The sequence below is a fragment of the Simochromis diagramma genome, unplaced genomic scaffold (assembly GCF_900408965.1).
Source record: "Simochromis diagramma unplaced genomic scaffold, fSimDia1.1 OVJJ01000107.1, whole genome shotgun sequence".
Taxonomy (NCBI): domain Eukaryota; kingdom Metazoa; phylum Chordata; class Actinopteri; order Cichliformes; family Cichlidae; genus Simochromis; species Simochromis diagramma.
The window spans coordinates 1109307-1127502 of record NW_024387209.1 but is presented as its reverse complement, the minus strand read 5'-3'; the positions used below and the strand labels follow the sequence as shown (position 1 = coordinate 1127502).

The 18196-nt window shown below is 38.8% G+C and overlaps 1 protein-coding gene across 5 annotated transcripts in view; it reads left to right on the top strand.

The window, feature by feature from the left end:
• The window catches only part of LOC120746280 (NLR family CARD domain-containing protein 3-like), a 56314-nt gene that overhangs the window by 29073 nt on the left and 9045 nt on the right, over nucleotides 1-18196 (top strand). The window contains exons 4-8 of one of the 5 annotated variants that reach the window (XM_040051702.1): nucleotides 1013-2774; nucleotides 4368-4541; nucleotides 5352-5507; nucleotides 7465-7517; nucleotides 7681-8089. The exons of 3 other annotated variants lie outside the window; for them this stretch is intronic. In XM_040051702.1, coding sequence (XP_039907636.1) covers nucleotides 1013-2774; nucleotides 4368-4541; nucleotides 5352-5507; nucleotides 7465-7517; nucleotides 7681-8089 — 2554 coding nt within the window. Of the gene's footprint in view, nucleotides 1-1012; nucleotides 2775-4367; nucleotides 4542-5351; nucleotides 5508-7464; nucleotides 7518-7680; nucleotides 8090-18108; nucleotides 18182-18196 lie in introns of those variants that run through there. One more of the 5 variants, XM_040051706.1, reaches the window with a different exon arrangement.

The following is an 18196-nucleotide window of genomic DNA, read 5'->3' as shown; positions in this document are numbered from 1 at the left end:
AAACTGAATTTGAATAACTTTTATTTGAATTTGCGTTGCTCAGATTGGATCTGAATTTCTCAACTTGAATAAAAGCTTCCAAAACTGAATTTGAAAATTCTTCACCTGTTCAAAGACAAAGCAGCCATTTAAATAACATATAAGATATTGTTCATCTGTAACTGCAAAAAGAGAATTTAGAAATGTAATTATTGACAAGAGTGAACAAACACTGATTGTGTAATCTACAGCTGTGGCCAAATGTTTGGAGAATGAGAAGTGTTTTGGTAATCAACAAAAAGTACCCTGATGTATGAGTCTTTGTTTTCCAGGTCTGGAGGGTCTCGAAGCAGGTGTAGAATTGAGGTCATCCAGCAGACTGCCTGCAGAGCTGGCAGAACTGCAACTGAGAAGTGAGAGGGGAAACTGAACATATTCAAGAGCTAAATTTAAAAAAGGATAAAATACAATTTCTTTGGTTCAATAAAAGGATCAGGGATTGTAACATCTAATCCTTTTACTGAATCAAAGAAAATTAATTCATTCTCTTTCAATTTAGTGACAATTATCTCCAAACCAACACACCTGATTTCAAATTTAGGTTAATTCAGTTTTAGAAGCTTTTTTTTATTTTATCTATTGTTGAGCAAATCAGACTCAATCTTAGCAATGCAAATTCAAATATGAATTATTCAAATTCAGTTTCTGATGGCAAAAAGTTCTGCCCATATCAGAGCACCTGGCCTTCTTGGAATGCTCTATTGGCGTGCTGGAACATGCCTCAGGTGGAATCTGCAATGTCCTACCAGGAGACTTCAATGATCATGTAGGCAATAACAGTGAGACCTGGGGTGTGACTGTACTAAACAGAGTTTATCTATAATGAACCCGTTGTTCAAGCATTAGGATATTGAAAAGTGCACTCGGCACCAGGAAACACTATGTGGCAAGACAATTAGCAATTTTTTATGAATTTATATTAAATAAACCAACCATATTAGTCAGAAAATTTTATGTTGTTTTTTTCTGTTAGCAGCACTTGAGAAGTGTCAGCTCAAATTCAAATCTACTCTGAAGAAGAAGTTCCAGTGTGTGTTTGAGGGAATTCCTAAAGCAGGAAACCCAACCCTGCTGAATCAGATCTACACAGAGCTCTACATCACAGAGGGAGAGACTACAGAGGTCAATCGTGAACATGAGGTCAGACAGATTGAAGCAGCATCCAGGAAATGGCACAGATCAAAAATAACAATCAGACAAGAAGACATCTTTAAAGGGCCACCTGGAAGAGGTGAACCGATCAGGACAGTGTTGACAATGGGAGTGGCTGGAATTGGGAAAACAGTGTTAACACAGAAGTTCACTCTGGATTGGGCTGAATGCAAAACCAATCAGGACATCCAGTTCATATTTCCATTCACTTTCAGAGAGCTGAATGTGCTACAAGAGAAAAAGTTCAGCTTGGTGGAACTTATTCATCTCTTCTTTACTGAAACCAAAGAAGCAGGAATCTGCAGGTTTGAAGACTTCCAGGTTGTGTTCATCTTTGATGGTCTGGATGAGTGTCGACCTCCTCTGGATTTCCACAAAACTAAAATCCTAACTGACCCTCGAAAGTCCACCTCCGTGGATGCAATACTGATAAACCTCATCAGAGGGCATCTGCTTCCCACTTCTCGCCTCTGGATAACCACACGACCTGCAGCAGCCAATCAGATGCCTGCTGAGTGTGTTGATATGGTGACAGAGGTCAGAGGATTTACTGACCCACATAAGAATGAGTACTTCAGAAAGCGATACAAGGAAAAGAAAAAAGCCAATAGGGTAATCTCCCATATCAAGACATCACGAAGCCTCCACATCATGTGCCACATCCCAGTCTTCTGCTGGATCACTGCTACAGTTCTGGAGAATATGCTAGAAACCAGAAAGAGGCGAGAGTTGCCTAAGACTCTGACTGAAATGTACATCCATTTCTTGGTGATTCAGGTCAAAGTGAAGAAGGTCAAGTATGATGGAGGAGCTGAGACAGATCAACACTGGAGTCCAGAGAGCAGGAAGATGATTGAGTCTCTGGGAAAACTTGCTTTTGAGCAGCTGCAAAAAGGAAATCTGATCTTCTATAAATCAGACCTGACAGAGTGTGGCATCGATATCAGAGCAGCCTCAGTGTACTCAGGAGTGTTCACACAGATCTTTAAAGAGGAGAGAGGACTGTACCAGAATAAGGTGTTCTGCTTTGTCCATCTGAGTATTCAGGAGTTTCTGGCTGCTCTTCATGTCCATCTGACTTTCATCAACTCTGGAGTCAATCTGCTGGAAGAACAACAAACTGGGGCACATTTCTACAAGAGTGCTGTGGACAAGTCCTTACAGAGTCCAAATGGACACCTGGACTTGTTTCTTCGCTTCCTCCTGGGTATTTCACTACATTCCAATCAGACTCTCCTACAAGGCCCGCTGACACAAAGAAAACGTAGCTCACGAACCAATCAGGAAGTAGTGCAGTACATCAAGCAGAAGATTGGGGAGAATCCTGGTCAGGAGAGAATCTTTAATCTCTTTCACTGTTTGAATGAACTGAATAATCGTTCTCTTATGAAGGAAATTCAACAGTCCCTGAAATCAGGAAGTCTCTCCACAGATAAATTTTCCTCTGCCCAGTGGTCAGCTTTGGTCTTCATTTTATTGTCATCAGAAAAACACCTGGATAAGTTTGACTTAAAGAAATACTCTGCTTCAGGAGAAGGCCTTTTAAGTCTGTTGCCTGTGGTCAAAGCCTCCAACTACGCTCTGTAAGTTACCATTAAATACACTGTCATCTTTAGAAACTGATGAAAATGAAAATGATCACACGTATTAGTAATAACTTCATTTGTGTGGCACTTTCAAAATACACACATATAAAGGTTCTTCACAGTTTGGATAAAACCACACAGGTATACATGTTGGATTACACAGTGAGACACTAATTGGACGATCTGAGAAGGTGACTGCTGGAATAGGGTCTCAGCAGCTCTGCTATATAGGCAGGAACCTGGCTCTGTATGTGATTAATACAATTTTAAAACACATTCTGAATTTCACTGAAAGCCAGTGTTTTAAGCATTATACGTGATGTGTTCTTGACCAACTGAAGCCAGGCTAAGGAGGACTGAGAGAGCCAAAATTGAGACAGGAGAAAATCATAGTAGTGACTACTAAAAGTTCCATATCATGAGTAAAGTTTGATTTTTGCAATGTTTCTTAAATGAAAGAAATGAGACTAGATGGTCTTAGAGACATGATATTCAAAATTCAGATTTTAGTCAAAAATAATAAAACTTTCAGATGATTTGATATTACCTGCATATGGACTGACCCAAACACACGTTCTTGAAGAAAAGGTCAGCGATGTAAAGTTACAGAATATTTGAAATCCCCATATATATCATTTTCTAAATACCAATATGTTGTCAATGCAACATTGTTTAAAATAGCTATACAGCTTTATTATCACCTTGACCAGTTTATTGATCTTATAGGAGAGGTCTGTTGTGGAAGTTTTCCATTAAATAAAGCCTGCAGACGAGCAGTGAGCGGTAGCTAACATTCTTTAATCAAAACACACAAAGAACAGAAAACCAAGTTGGTGGAGAGCCTGCATGACCGCGGGGCAGACGGTCAGCAGAGTCTCTCTGAGCCTAACATGGCTCTCAGTTAAATACCTTCTTCAGGAACAAAAGGCAGTACACAGCTGTTTCACACCTTAAGGTTCACACCCCCTTGCTAACTCCCAGAGTCCTCAAAGAGACAAAAGATTCTTCCTGTGGAGTGGTCTGCTTCCCCCAACTTCCTTACTAGACCCCCACCATTTGTCTTACTGTATGAGTGTGAGACATGTTAAAATCCAGTGGCACCAAGGCAATATACAATAAAATAATGTGATTAATACATAAGTAAAATAAATTCCTATACAGGTCATAGGTCAAATGTGATGTGATATTTGAAAATTTATATGGAAATTTCTATATGTTGATAATACCTACTAGACCTATAAGAATCATAGTTTCTGAGTTATATTACTTTTTGTCAATTTTCAACCAATAAATCATTAAGTTGATCTTGAAAACCTTGGGGGCTGTTAATATGGCCGCACATTATACCCCTGCAAAGTTTTATCGGTATTGATTCAAACGTTTTCGACCCATCATGTTTACAGACAAAATGACATGAATGCATGCACACAAACACTACCAAAACCATAACCTCCCTGGCAGATCTAATTATTACATAACTTCCTCAAGAAGTGCTGATGAGGACATGCAGTTGTTAATATGAATTCCGAAGTGTCTATTAGATAAGGATGATGCAAACCATTTCAGAGCTTGTCATTACTGTCTCTTCAGACTATGTGCCTGTACTGTCTCAGAGAGAAGCTGTAGAGTTCTGTCTTCAGTTCTCAGCTCCCAATCCTCTAGATTGAGAGAACTGGACCTGAGTAACAACAACCTGAAGGATTCAGGTGTGAAGATCCTGTCTTCTGGATTAAAGAGTCTGCACTGCAAACTCAACACTCTTCGGTAAAAATTCTTTAGCTTCTTTAAATAAAAGCCATTTATTTTAAAATATCTTATCTGTGCTTACTCATATTAACTTTTTTTTCCATCCTTGAACAATAAGAAATGAGGAGAGGTTCCGTTTTGTTTTGTTTTTCCCCAGATATTGCACAGTCCTTGATGTAATCTAACTGGGTTAAATTAATAGTAACATCTGGGGAATTCAATACTGATATGTACTTCAATTTTAGCTGAAGATTTAAGGGACCCAGTAGCTAGTGGCAGACAAAACTGCATAACAAAAGCAGCTGATCTAAGATTAATGATACTATTTTTTTAAATACTTGAAACCTGAATATCGTCCATTTTAAGTGAACGTGTTATTCTCCTTAGCACAAGGAAATGTGGCAAAAAGAAACTGTGTGAATCTATTAACGTATGTCCTTTTAAAAACAAAAAATTAAACCTTGTTTCTCTTTGCGACCTTTGTGGTTGCATTCATGTAGTTACTTATGCTACAAGCCACACTACAAAACCAAAAGCAAAGAACAGGACTTACTGTAATTTAGCTACATACATTACCTCCTGTGTTTTGTTTGGTTTTCCTTTTTTGCATTATTGTAAACTAATCTTAAATTTTCACAGGAATATTTATTGCTCATTCAGCATGAATATGTTACATGTATAGAAAATGCAAATCAAAGACAAAAATGTGAACCACAGTGAATTTTGAGTGACAAAAGCCTGATATGGATAGTTTACAATTAGACAGTTGAAACACCCTAGTGTTAGATTAGTGCCCTAAAAGTGTCTGTCTTCTGATGTTCTTTGCAGACTGTCAGGCTGTCTGATCAGAGAGGAAGGCTGCATTTCTCTAGCCTTAGCTATTAGCGCCAACCCTTCTCATCTGAGAGAGCTGGACCTGAGGTACAACCATCCAGGAGAGGGAGGAGTGAAGCAGCTGAAGCAGCTGAGATGGGAAACTCTCAGGTATGGAGTGGCCTGGTTCAGCCACAGGCAGGACAGTGGAATAGTCTTGACTGTAGATGTGGATATGATAGTGTAACTCTGTGTTAGTTCTGTGCATGTGTGGTAATCTGTCCAGGGTGTTTTACACCATGTCCCTCTTTGATAGCCCCAAATTCAATAAGCTGTTAAGAAACTAAAAATGATGGGTATACAGTAAGGGTGGAGCCGAACCCGAATACAGTATTCAGAAAGGCACAAATAACATGTTTTTTTACAAATATTTATTTCGAACAAATACTTTAAAATATATATTTGTATTCGGGAACAAGGGAAAACTTTAAATCAAAAATCTGAGTTTCCTTATAAGACCGCAGTGCATGTGGGTGACATGTGAAAGAGGTGACTGACACCGGCTGCTCCACACAGCAACAGAGAAGGCTCGGCTGAGCGAAAAAAGACTGAACTGCATCACTATTTTTGTTGAATAGATTTTTTTGTACCTTACCTGGGTTCTGGAGGCAGTTTATAACTTTTGCGAAGATTAGTAGATTATTCCATTACACTGCATTATTGATGTCTGCAGTCGGGTCGGGTGGTCTCATGTTTGCTCTGTTTACGTAGCTCTGTTAGTTCGGTAATTTAGACAAAAGGCTGTTGACAGAGTAACGTTAACGTTTGGTTAAAAAGGTTAAAACAATGCTTGTGTAGTTGTGTCAAATTGTATGCACTTATGCGAGTTGCATGGTACGTTTAAGTTACTTTGTCTTTTGCAGACAGCAAGATATAGGCTATAGGCCAGTTAACCTTAGCATAGCTTCCCGTCACTCATTAACTTAGCTGAAACTCCCCACATGGATTTGGGCAACCAAATAGAAAAGAGTGTGGCTGCTGCTGAGCCATCTCTTGGTCCTCTACCAGGCAAAAAAACTCAAGTTCTGTGTGGAAGCATTTTACAGTCAGTGCTGCAGAAGAAACCAAAGTGATATGTAATGTGTGCAAAAGTCAAATCAGCAGACGCAGAAATATCAAACATCTGTCAACATCTGCCATGGATAATCACCTGCACTTAAAGCATCCACTCTTGATACGGTCTGCCAACCCCCCCCCCCCCACAAGCACCAATTCATCATCATAACCATGTTCTGCCCCTGCGAGTCAGTTTCGCTGTCTGTTCAGCATCCTCCAACAAGGACAGGTGGTGGTGGTGGTGGTAGGTGGGGGTTCATAATGTTTGCAATGGTATTTTATTAGTTGTTGGTTTAACCCTGGATGAGGCCATGGCTGTTATGTTATTTTCACTTCAATTATGTTACATGTTCATTGCTGGATTTATGGAAAAACATCAACTAATACTGCATATCCATAATTATTATAATGGATGTAATTAAAGAATACTTACACTATAATGTTTATTTGAAGTGTAACACAAAAAAATGGATTTTTACACCTATTTTGAACTTTACTCGGATACAAATACAAATACTTTCCCCCCCTCAACAAATATAAATACCGGCTGCTTTGCACATCTCTAGTATACAATAAAGCTGGCTCATTATGTCTAGTCTATATATTCAGATTACACTTAATTGGATCATTTGTTATGCACTCTGAACACGACAAGAAAAACTGTTGTTGCTATTCTTAACTCAAAAATAGAGAAAGTGATTTGAAGCCCTTCTTCTACATCTGAATTTTGTTGTTGGATAGTAGGGGACAAACTTGGAAAAAACTGGTTATTAATATAAAAAAATCAACAGAGTTATGGCCATTTGTACATAATAAAACAGACTGAACTGGTATGAATTTTTCTATTTTGTAACAGTTCAGAAGTTTTTTTTATTTTCTAAATTATTTATTTTTAACATTTTAAATGTAAGTTTATATTAAAGAACAACTTACATTCCTTAAAAATGTGTGTAATGTCCATGTGTGCATGCTGAAAGAGACTGTGCTGGTCTGACCCCCCTCCTCCTTTCAGGGTCATTCTGGAGCCTGCTGGAGTCCGATGGTTGAGACCAGGTCTGAGGAAGTGTAAGTGTGTTTTTAATGTGATTCATGAAAACATTCAACCATCTTCAAACTGTCACATCACTCATTCACATCTCTGATGTCAGGAGTCATTATCAAAGTGTCAATCAATGAACAGATGATGGATCAATAACTGGAACTGGATTGTGTTTGTTCTCTCCATCAGATTCCTGTCAACTCACAATCGACACAAACACAGTAAACAGAGAACTTAAACTCTCTGAAAACAACAGGAAGGTGAAACGTGTGGTGGAGAATCAGTCATATCCTGATCATCCAGACAGATTTGATGACTGTCCTCAGCTGCTCTGCACAGATCCTCTGACTGGTCGCTGTTACTGGGAGGTCGAGTGGAGAGGAGACATTGAAATATCAGTGAGTTACAGAGGAATCAGAAGGAAAGGACACATAACAGACTGTGGGTTTGGATCAAATGATCAATCTTGGAGTCTGAGGTGCTCTGACAATAGTTACTCTGTGTGGCACAGTAAGCGGCACATGCGCATCTCTTCTTCTTCATGCTTCTCGTCTGTTACTAACAGAGTAGCAGTGTATGTGGACTGTCCTGCTGGCACTCTGTCCTTCTACAGAGTCTCTGACATTTTGATCCACCTCCACACCTTCAACACCACATTTACTGAACCGCTTTATCCTGGATTTAGGTTAAGGTCCAACCCTGATTCCTCTGTTTCTCTCCCCATGTTAGGCAACATTTAGACTGTTACAAAAAAACAAAGATGCTCCAGTTATTCCAAGATCAACATATTGCTTCTCTGTCTTTTTCCACTTAAACCCATATGGAAAAGATATATATAAATCTTATAAAGTTTTTATCTGTCTTGTATGAAACTTGTATGAAAAGCATACAGGAGTGAAAACACATACAAGATCCCTTGAAAAATTATATAATGAAACTTGTATGTTTTATATACTTACTAAAAAAATATATGAAAGTAATGAGAAAGTGGCCACTTTCATGAGTAAATCATGTAAGCCTTATATGATTTATATATGATTTACTCATGAAAGTGGCCACTTTCATGAGTAAATCATATATGTTTTTACTATTTCTTTTCCATATGGGAAGCTTTACAGTCAACATCAGTATTTTGTGTTTCTCTGAGTTAAGCTGATATGATTCAGTTTTTGTGAACAGACACAAAAATTGCTTAACTTTGTATCAACTGCAGCCCTGCACCAGTAATGAATTGAAAGCATGGAAGCATGGATGCAGCAGCCCCTATTGAAAAACTCAGATATTGCACCAACTCCTGCCAAAGTTCCATCAAAATGTTTTTTTGTCTTTAAATAATACCAAAGATCGTGTTCAAATGATATTACTTGCTAATAAAGAGGGGTTTCCAAATATCATTAAGCTGTAATTTCATACAAACACCTTTTGCTGCCAAATCAGAATGTGTTTTGGAAATTGGGTTCCTGAGCCTGGTGAAATACTCCATTTATTTTAATATTTTTCAATAACATACATCAGCCTGTATGTCTTAACTCCTCTCTCAAAGGGGACCACCGGTGTTCTGAGACTGCCATGCCTTTTTTCTGTTTTCATAATGAATTCGCTTGCTTATTTGTGTCCCTCACTGGATGTATTATAATGTGACAATACTGTAGGAGTGATTTTTTTGGGTTGTTATCTTATGCATGCTGCTAGTGGTCACGTTTGTGTTTTTTGTTTGTATGGTGATTGTATTAAAGGTAGATGCACATAATTAACGCCAGGTGTGTTGTTGATTGCGAGGAAGCAAACAGTTTGTGACCGCTGCACTGTTATGTTAAATCATGTTGGAATAAAGAATCTAAAGGACAAGATAAGTATGGCTGGAGTTATTGGACTGTATCAAGTTTAATAAGTTAATGCATACCAGTGACATCGCGTCACCCCTGCCAAGAAACACCTCAGTGGCTTCAAGCGTAAGCTTAGCCTTTACAAATACAAATGGGTTATTAGCTAAAGGACTTTAGTTTAAATTGTTAAATAAAACTGTAAAATAGATGTTACAGTCTGTTATTAACCCTCTGTGACGACACTATCAAAGGGACTTTTTCTGATGCTTTATTTGACATGTACAGTAACTTCTAACACTTGAAAGCTGTAAGTGTAGCAGTAGTAGTTTCTTCACACTGCTTTCCATAAAGATTTAATAAAGAATTAAAGAAAGAAGAAGAAAATTTGATTATAATTTGTGCTGTCTTGCCCGTAACTTCTCCACAATATGCCTTTTGTCCTGTCCTCCTCACATCCTTCCCAAACCAGCTGGGCCTGGTTCTGCTGGAGAGTTCTTCCTGGTGTTGCCAAGCACTTGTTCATAGTGAGCTGCCTGATCATTGGTGTTTTCTCTGTATTATTGTACATATAAATATAAAGCACCTTAAAGTGAAGAATAAAATAAAGTGAATAAATAAAATTCAATTGAATTGATCTGATTATGGGAAGAAGTGACGGCAGGTAGTGAATTAATAATGAACATTAATCATTAATAGGAATATTTCAAGGTTCCCTTACAGATATTATTTCATTATAAAATGCGTTTGTGGTCATAGCTGATTTGTCCTCATCAGAATGAAGTTTATTTTATTTGGCAGCAGTTGGCGCTAATGCGCCGGTTTCTAATAGCCAAAGAAGAAGACCACTGGTAGAGCAGCTGGATTTCTTCACCGTGTGCTCGGGACTGTAAGTTTTCCCTTATTTCAAACTGTATGCTCGCTGTCAGAGAAGTGTCTGCTTTCACTCTGCTACACATAGAATCAGCAGAAAGCCGCCGCTCGGCTCTTCCAGTGACTTTGGTAACTTTAGTCGGGGCGGAGCATTTCCAGCTGGTTTCCGTTATATGAGGCAACATAGCCATTTTCCCCCAAATAACTCTAACGACCGCTGTTTTTAAATACCACAACCTCAGTCACCCCAACCACTCACAACTTTAAAAGACAGCTTACATCTGTCGGTAAATAATAAAATCTGTTTCTGTTTAGTTTCTGTTTCCCGTCGGGATGTTAATCCTTACATACTTTTCAGGTCAAGTTTGAGAGCAGGTTCATTGTGTGTCATATTCCTGCGTGTCTTATGTTGGCCGTGTGAGAAGTTGTTTACAACACTTTCACTTTAAGGGGGATGTCGTTAATGTTAATGTTAATTACAGAATTACAAAATCATGCGTGTTGTTATGATACCTGTAGTGATGGAGTGTTGCCAGCTGTGGGCGCAGCGGCATCCACGCTGGCCTTTGAGACTGAATGCTGGTTATTACTTAGGTGGACCTCAGAAGCGCCCTATACAGGAGGGCAAAAGTAAAAGTTTGAGGTTTAATGATGTTTTTAATTACAGTAGGATGGCGTCAGCATGTCATGACGTCATTGTGACGTGGTAGGGCTTCATATTGAAAATAATTAGTGTTTTACAGCCCTTTCAATGGCCTTTCATATGCTATATTACTCAATATGGTTAAAAAAAATCAAGGTAACCTTTGACCTCGAACTTTGACAAAGTGAACTTTGACTTAACAGTGAAGGTAAAGGTCAAATGGTCATTCCTTATTTTCACATACATTTTTCATTTAAATTATTATGCCTGTCATGATTTCATGTCTTAGGTGAAACAGGGCATGATATTATGGGATAGTAGATGTTTTTTCCTTCTGAACAAAGTGTTGTACAGTCTCCCTTCTTTCTTCTTGTAATAATGTCAGACATGCTATTTATACATTCAAATCTATAGCTCAAGATTTGTTGCAGACATGATGTGGGAAACCTGTAGGGTATCTGTTTTTGAAGTTTCCTCCTTATCAGTCAAAAACAGGTGATGCATGTTCACAGATTTTAGTTACTCAGTGTTGGAGGGATTTATAACCCACTGACCCTAAAGGCTGGTCAGTTTAGAACAGCAGACCCTTCATTCAAACACAGAGGGTGTAGGGTCAGATTAGAACTACGGTAGATACTCGTGTCATTAAATGTCATTAAATGTCATTAAATGCATCCTGTATGTTCTGGGATGATTTGTGTTTCCTCTCCTCTACACACTGGTAGAAAGTGTGTGTGAGCTGATGTGGATGTGAATTCAGCAGCATGGATCAGTGTGAGGACAGAGAGGAGGGAGTCCCTCCCTCTAAAACCACTCTGTGTGGGGAACATGAGAGCCAGACCACAGCTCAGAGGTGAGATGACCATCTCTAACTGTCCATGACTCTTCTCCATGTCACAGCTCAGCACTCACATCACTGCTCCATCATTATTCACAGGAACCAACCTGGACCTGAACCCAGCTGTGTGTCCTTAAAGAGTGATGCCTCAGTTGAACGCCACATTGAATTTAAACAACAACCCTCTGCTGCAGGGAGGTAAACATGAACATGGGCTTTTTTGGGTCTTATTTACATGACAGAGTTTAATAGTTTACCACAAGTTTAAAATGACAAATACAATTTAAAATATTTAAGAAATTTTTTTAAAACGATACAAACACAGTTATTGAAGAATTGAAGAGGTAAATCATCTAAAACAGCTACCCACAGAATCTGAATGGTTCCTGTTCCTGTTAAATTAACCAAGTGTTAACAAAGAATACAGTTTAGGAACTAAAACAGATCTTCTGAGCTGAGGACAGACTTCAGAGACCTGCAGTATGATTCTGTCACTGAAATGAGTTTGAGGTGGTCTATAGGACCAGGTAGCATAGAACTGATATACAGTGGCAGCTTCCTGATACAGAAATTGAACAAAGACAAGTAAAATGTGTCTGTCATGTCTTTTAGATGTAAAGAAAGGCTTTTTTAAATCCAAAGTAGAGATGAGTACTGCTACCATCAGCGGTGCTAGCAGCAGCAGGTCATCGGCCTCACGTCTGTGTTTTTATCATTCTGCTCAGGTGGTTACAGTCGACATACAAACCTTCATTTTCTTTATATGCTTGTTACCACAGACCGCCTCTACCTTATATTCCACCTGCTGAGTAGCTGATCGATATCTTAGGACGACACATATTTGGCTTTGTTCATTACTGAAGTATGATGAATTAGTTTAAGTGACTTGAATTACTTTTTCCACTCAGCGAGGTCAGCAGCTTTTATTCTTCCACTAAAACAAATGTGATGCCTTTCTAATTTGTTTCCAACCATTTCATTATACAGTAATTGTTAACTTACCCATATTACACAAACACTGTGAACTAGGGCTGCCACGATTCCTCGAGTAGTCACGATTACATCGACGACTAATTTAATAGTCGACGCGTCTTTTGAAGCTTTTAAGATCCTGAAAGACGCCGGAATAAGTAGGATTTAAGAGTGTAGTAACGGACTGAAACAGAAGATGGCAGCACTGCATTTACAAGGATACCAGCTGCTGTTAAACGCCAAAGAAGAAGAAGCAGTCTGTGCCCAAATTCAGAGGCCGCATTTGTAGGCCGATTACGTTACAGCGACGCGACAAAGGCTATCTAAACTCGAAGACTTCTCCAAATGCGGCAGGCAAATGCGTCCTCAATTTCCCCAAATTTGAAGGATTGGTCGGGTGTATCATTCGTGACACAACCTATCCCAGAATTCATAGCGCGGCTCAGTCAATTCCAGTTTCCAACAATGGCGGCAGCTACTTAGTTTTAATGTTACTGTTATTATTCTTTCTGGGTCGCAAAATAAAGTTTTCAGATATTTTCAAGCGAGAATGTAGCTGTGTAAACTTCAAATATTTGCTAAATTTATCAAGACATCACACATTTGCAAAAGTGATCTGACGTTTTCATAGACGAGCTGGCCGGGAGGTCAAGGTTCAACTCCCGGCACATCATTTTCAAACCGTCCGCGGTATTTCGCTACTCAGGTTTAACATGATACAGTATAAGTCACTTAGATAACTTAAAAATGCTATTGCTTGGCTTTTTTCAGTGTTTTGTTTGTTCCTGAGTAAACCGGTTTAGCTGAGATTAAAGTTTTAGTTTTCACACAGTTGAATAAACGTCAAACAGAAAACCAATTAAACAGAAGTGTGAGATGGTAGAGAATTTACTCCAGTGTCCTGTAATATTTTAGATAGCAAGGAGCAGACGGCTGAGTTTATTAAACTCCACCAAGACAATCTGCAAATTTCATTAAAAGTTTAATAAACCATCATCTTATCTTTAGTTTTGGTTAGCACGTACCTTAAACACTTTAAACACTAAGCTAATGATAGTTATATAAGAGCAGATGCATGCTGGTGCAATATCCTGTACATTTTATGTCCAATGGATCTAATTAGTCGACTAATCGCAAAAATAATCAGTGACTAGTCAACTATCAAAATAATCGTTTGTGGCAGCCCTTGTGTGAACCATGTGAACCAGCACAACATGATCTCAGATTCAAAGGTAACCATCAGAGGAGGAGCAAAGCCAGCAGGAATCATCAGCTGAGCGTTTTTTGTCATCATCAAACGAGTACAAACTACTGCAAACAAAGAAAGTTGTTAGTGTAGGAAGAATGCCTTTCTTGTTAGCTTCCTCCATACTATGTAAACTGTTAAAAACTCTGTATTTTGAACATGAACCTGAGCACAGCTACATCTCCTTGAAGACTGCTGCCTCAGTTGAACATCATATTGATGTTATTAGAAAGCAGGATGAGAGCGAGACTAGAGCTCAGATGTGAGTTGACCATGTCTAACTGTCACAAACTCTCTGACCTCCATGGCACTGCTGAGCCCTCAAATCAATGCACCGTCTTTATTTACAGAAATACAGTTAGGACTACAGCTGGATCTGACCCCAGTCCTGAACCTAGCAATGTGTCCTTGAAGAGCACCGCCTCGGCTGAACGGGTCATTGAATTTAAAGGACAGCCCTGTACTGCGGAGAGGTAAACATGAGCTTTGCTCCACATACAGAGCTCCGAAATGTCTAACAAAGGAATATGTCAATTTTTCAACATGAGCTCAGCTTGATGTGTTTTTGTTTTTAGTGAAAGTCAAAGAAGAAAAAACTAAAACACGGCTGATGACGGAGTTTATGAGTCTAGTGTGTGTTTGAAATGAAAAACAGATTTACGAACATGTTGAAAAAAAGAAAAGCTCAGAAAAACCAAGTTAATAAAGAGTTAACCGCATTAAGGACGCTGTGTAAATGTACATAAAATTAGTATTTGATCATTTTTAAATCTCATAAATCCACATCTTATTTACAATTGAATACAGACAACATATAAAATCTTTAAATAAGCCAATGTACCATTTTAAGAAGAGCATTAGCTCATTTTGAATTTGATGGCAGCAGCACAGCCCAGTGGAACAAGGTTGCCACTGTGTAGAACTCTCTCTTCTTTACACAACAGTCCATAAACATCTGGGACCAGTTGCTGGACCTTTGGGAGAGCAATGGTGTCTCATTCTTGTTTGATATAGTATTTTCGCTGCTCAACAGTTCCAGGTCTTCTTTGTCATATTTTTCATTTTATGATGCACCAAAGGTTTTAGTTGTTTGAAGTTCTGGACTGCAGGTAGGCCAGCTCTACATTCAGGCTCCTCTAAAACTGTTTAGCATTGATGGTGCCTTTAAGATTTGCAAGCTGCGAGTTCCATAGGCACCAGTGCACGCCCACACATCAGAGGCTCAGGCTGTCAAACTGAACACTGATACCAAGCTGCATGTTTTTTCCCCCTCTTTAATCTGGGGGATGAAAGATCCTTGTCTTCCAAAAAGAATTTCAAATTTTCTTTTGTCTGATGACAGAACAGTTTTCCACTTTTCCTCAGTCCATTTTAAATAAGATTTGGCCCGGAGAAAGCAGTGCTATTTCTGGATTATTTTCACTTCTTACTTATTTTTTTGCATGAAAAAGCTTTAACCTGCATTTGCGTATACCATGGGGAAGTGTTCCTTAGCTCATCCAGTGATTTTCATGACAGGGCCAGAGTTGTGAGGTTTTGTAATGAATTCATGCTTATTATTTAAAGTTCTGTTTGTTATCTAGTGTTTTTTAATTGTTACATTCAATTGTTATTTTTCTCCTTTATATCTTGAGGTTTCTGGCTGTTTATTTCCATTAGTTGTTTTGGCAGGATCTATAATACATAGATTCTTGTGCTATTTTTTTAGCCTTGTGTTCGTCTGCGTTAAGTTTGAGTGTTTTCTCAGGTAATTCCTGCATATTTATTTGTATTATTAGCCTTCTCTGTCTTGTTTGTAGTTCAACATCTTTAGCAGGCACGTGCAGGGGGGGGGGGGGGGGCTAGATGGGCTTGAGCACCCGCCCCTTTCCTGATGGGTGCCCAAAGTGCCCTTTTGTTGAGGCAACTTTTTTAAAAAAAATTATTATTTTTTTTATGTGTGTGGGCGTGCGGAGTCCTGTCTGTGCCCCTCAACAATAATATTTAACTATTAATCACAGTTTTGCTAAATAAAAGGATCTGCCTTGCATCAGTCACATCATCACATTTAACCAATGATCGCCCTTGACGGCAGAACGCGCTGGTTACGAGTCGAGAACGAGCTCACAAAGAGCACGCGCATTTTTAGCGGTCCGGAGCTGTAGGAGAAACACAAGTTAACTCAGAGACACAGACTGATGCGACAAAACCAGTAAGTCGGTGTACAGCGTAAACTGTAGTCTATAGCAGCGGTCCCCAACTCCCGGGCCTCAGGACGGTACCGGTCCGTGAGTCGTTTGGTACCGGGCCGCGAGAGTTGAGGCTCAGGTGTGAAATGTATAGTTTTCAGGGGGTTTTTTAAAAATCGGTTTTCAGCGTTATTTTGTTATCGTTTTTATCGTTTACTCGGTTTTCCTGGGTCTTTTCACGTGTGTTATGAATAAATCTTCTTTTTTTCGTTACCAGTACTAGTTTTATTTTGTTGTATTTATCCGCGACACCTTAAAGGCCGGTCCGTGACAATATTGTCGGGCATAAACCGGTCCGTGGCGCAAAAAAGGTTGGGGACCGCTGGTCTGTAGCACCCAGGAGTATTGGCTTATTATGTACACGTTGGTAAGCTGTCTTGTGGCAACTGACGAACTGAAACAAACGAGCGTGCTGTGTGTGCAACAGCGCGACGAACACACCTGTCCTTTTATTAACCGCACAAGTAGAACGTGTTGCTGCTGGCTACCTGTGTAAGGCTGTCATGGGTCTGTAGCTCTGTCCACCGTTTTAGGGAACATATTTCGTTTTAAAGTATTTAGAACATATTTAGTTTTAAAGTAAGTTTCCGGGCTTTTCCTGCCTTTCTGGAGGGATTATATTTCACTAAAAAACGATCTAATATGCATGTCCACATAATTATGCATTATTATAATTATAATATATTAAAAAAAGCAGATTATATTAGATTTATATTTTAAATCAGACAAAATTTGGATTTTACAGCAGTAAAATTATTGTATCTCTACAGTTTAAAAATGTAATAAGCTTTGCCCCTGCACAGAGTGGATAGTGAAACAAATGGAATCATCATAATGACATTATTTCATATTTATTACTTCCCCCTCCTCATTGCTTTATTATTGTAGCTCTAGTAATGAATAATAATGTAAGGATTCTGGATCAGCACAGTGATGCCCATAGTATATACAGTATTCTGAAGAAGGTCTAAAGTGTCCCTGTGTGCGCGTGCATGTGTGTGTTTTATTTAGATGGATTTAAAAAAAAAAATTATTACTCATGATATAACATTGTTCAGACATGGCTGGTAAGGACATGAGGAGGAAACAGTAGGAGCTGTGTGAGGCTACTAAAGGCAGTGCTATAACATTTTTCTGTCATCATTTTATTATAGATTAAGTGCAAGAGTTGTTAGGTGTGGATAATTAGATTATAGTTTATTGCAATAGCAAGTTGTGCCTTGTTCTCACATAGACAGCAAGTGGAGATTGATATATGAAATGATGGGATGGAAGGAAGAAGAGAAGCAAAGAGTGATTCACAGGCAGAGCCTAATTTATTTCTCACAGTTTTTTGTTGCCTTATGGTTCCAAGCGCTGTCACCAATCTTTGCATTTTGTTATTATCTCATGACACTTGTTTAATCAGCTACCATCTCTCCTATGGACTTTTTAATGTCTACAGTCTCAGATCAACACAGCCCTGCCCTTCCCATGTTAGATTCTTGATGAATGTGTGTTGTTGTTATTCAGCCTGGTTCAATGTGCCCCTTTTTAACTTTGAGCACCCGCCCCTTTAAACCTCTCTGCACGGCCCTGATCTTTAGTGCTGCAGAAATGTGCTGGTTAGCAAAGCTGCCTTATATTCCACCTGCCGAGTAGCTGATTGACATCTTAGGATCAATACTTAGTTGGCTTTGTTTATTACTGAAGAATGATGGTTTAGTTTAAGTGATTCGAATCTGTAACAAGTGTGATGCCACTTTTATGGATTTTTACCATTTTATTATACAGTAGTTGTTAATTTACACATTTACACAGAAAATAGAAAATATATCAAATGTTTAAATGACAAAAATGTGTCATTTGAACAAGAACAGTTGCTCATTTTGAATTTGATGGCAGCAACACAATATATATATATATAACTTGTATACGTGTATGGGCAAAGTGTATAAAAATCACTTGCCAAGCATAAAACTGAATGAAGCCAATTCTTGAAATTTTCTTTACAGTGTCACCAGGTCAGATGTTCCCACGGGTCCGACTGTCCCACAGGATAAAAAACACCTGGACTCCATATTTAAGGTCTGTACATTTACA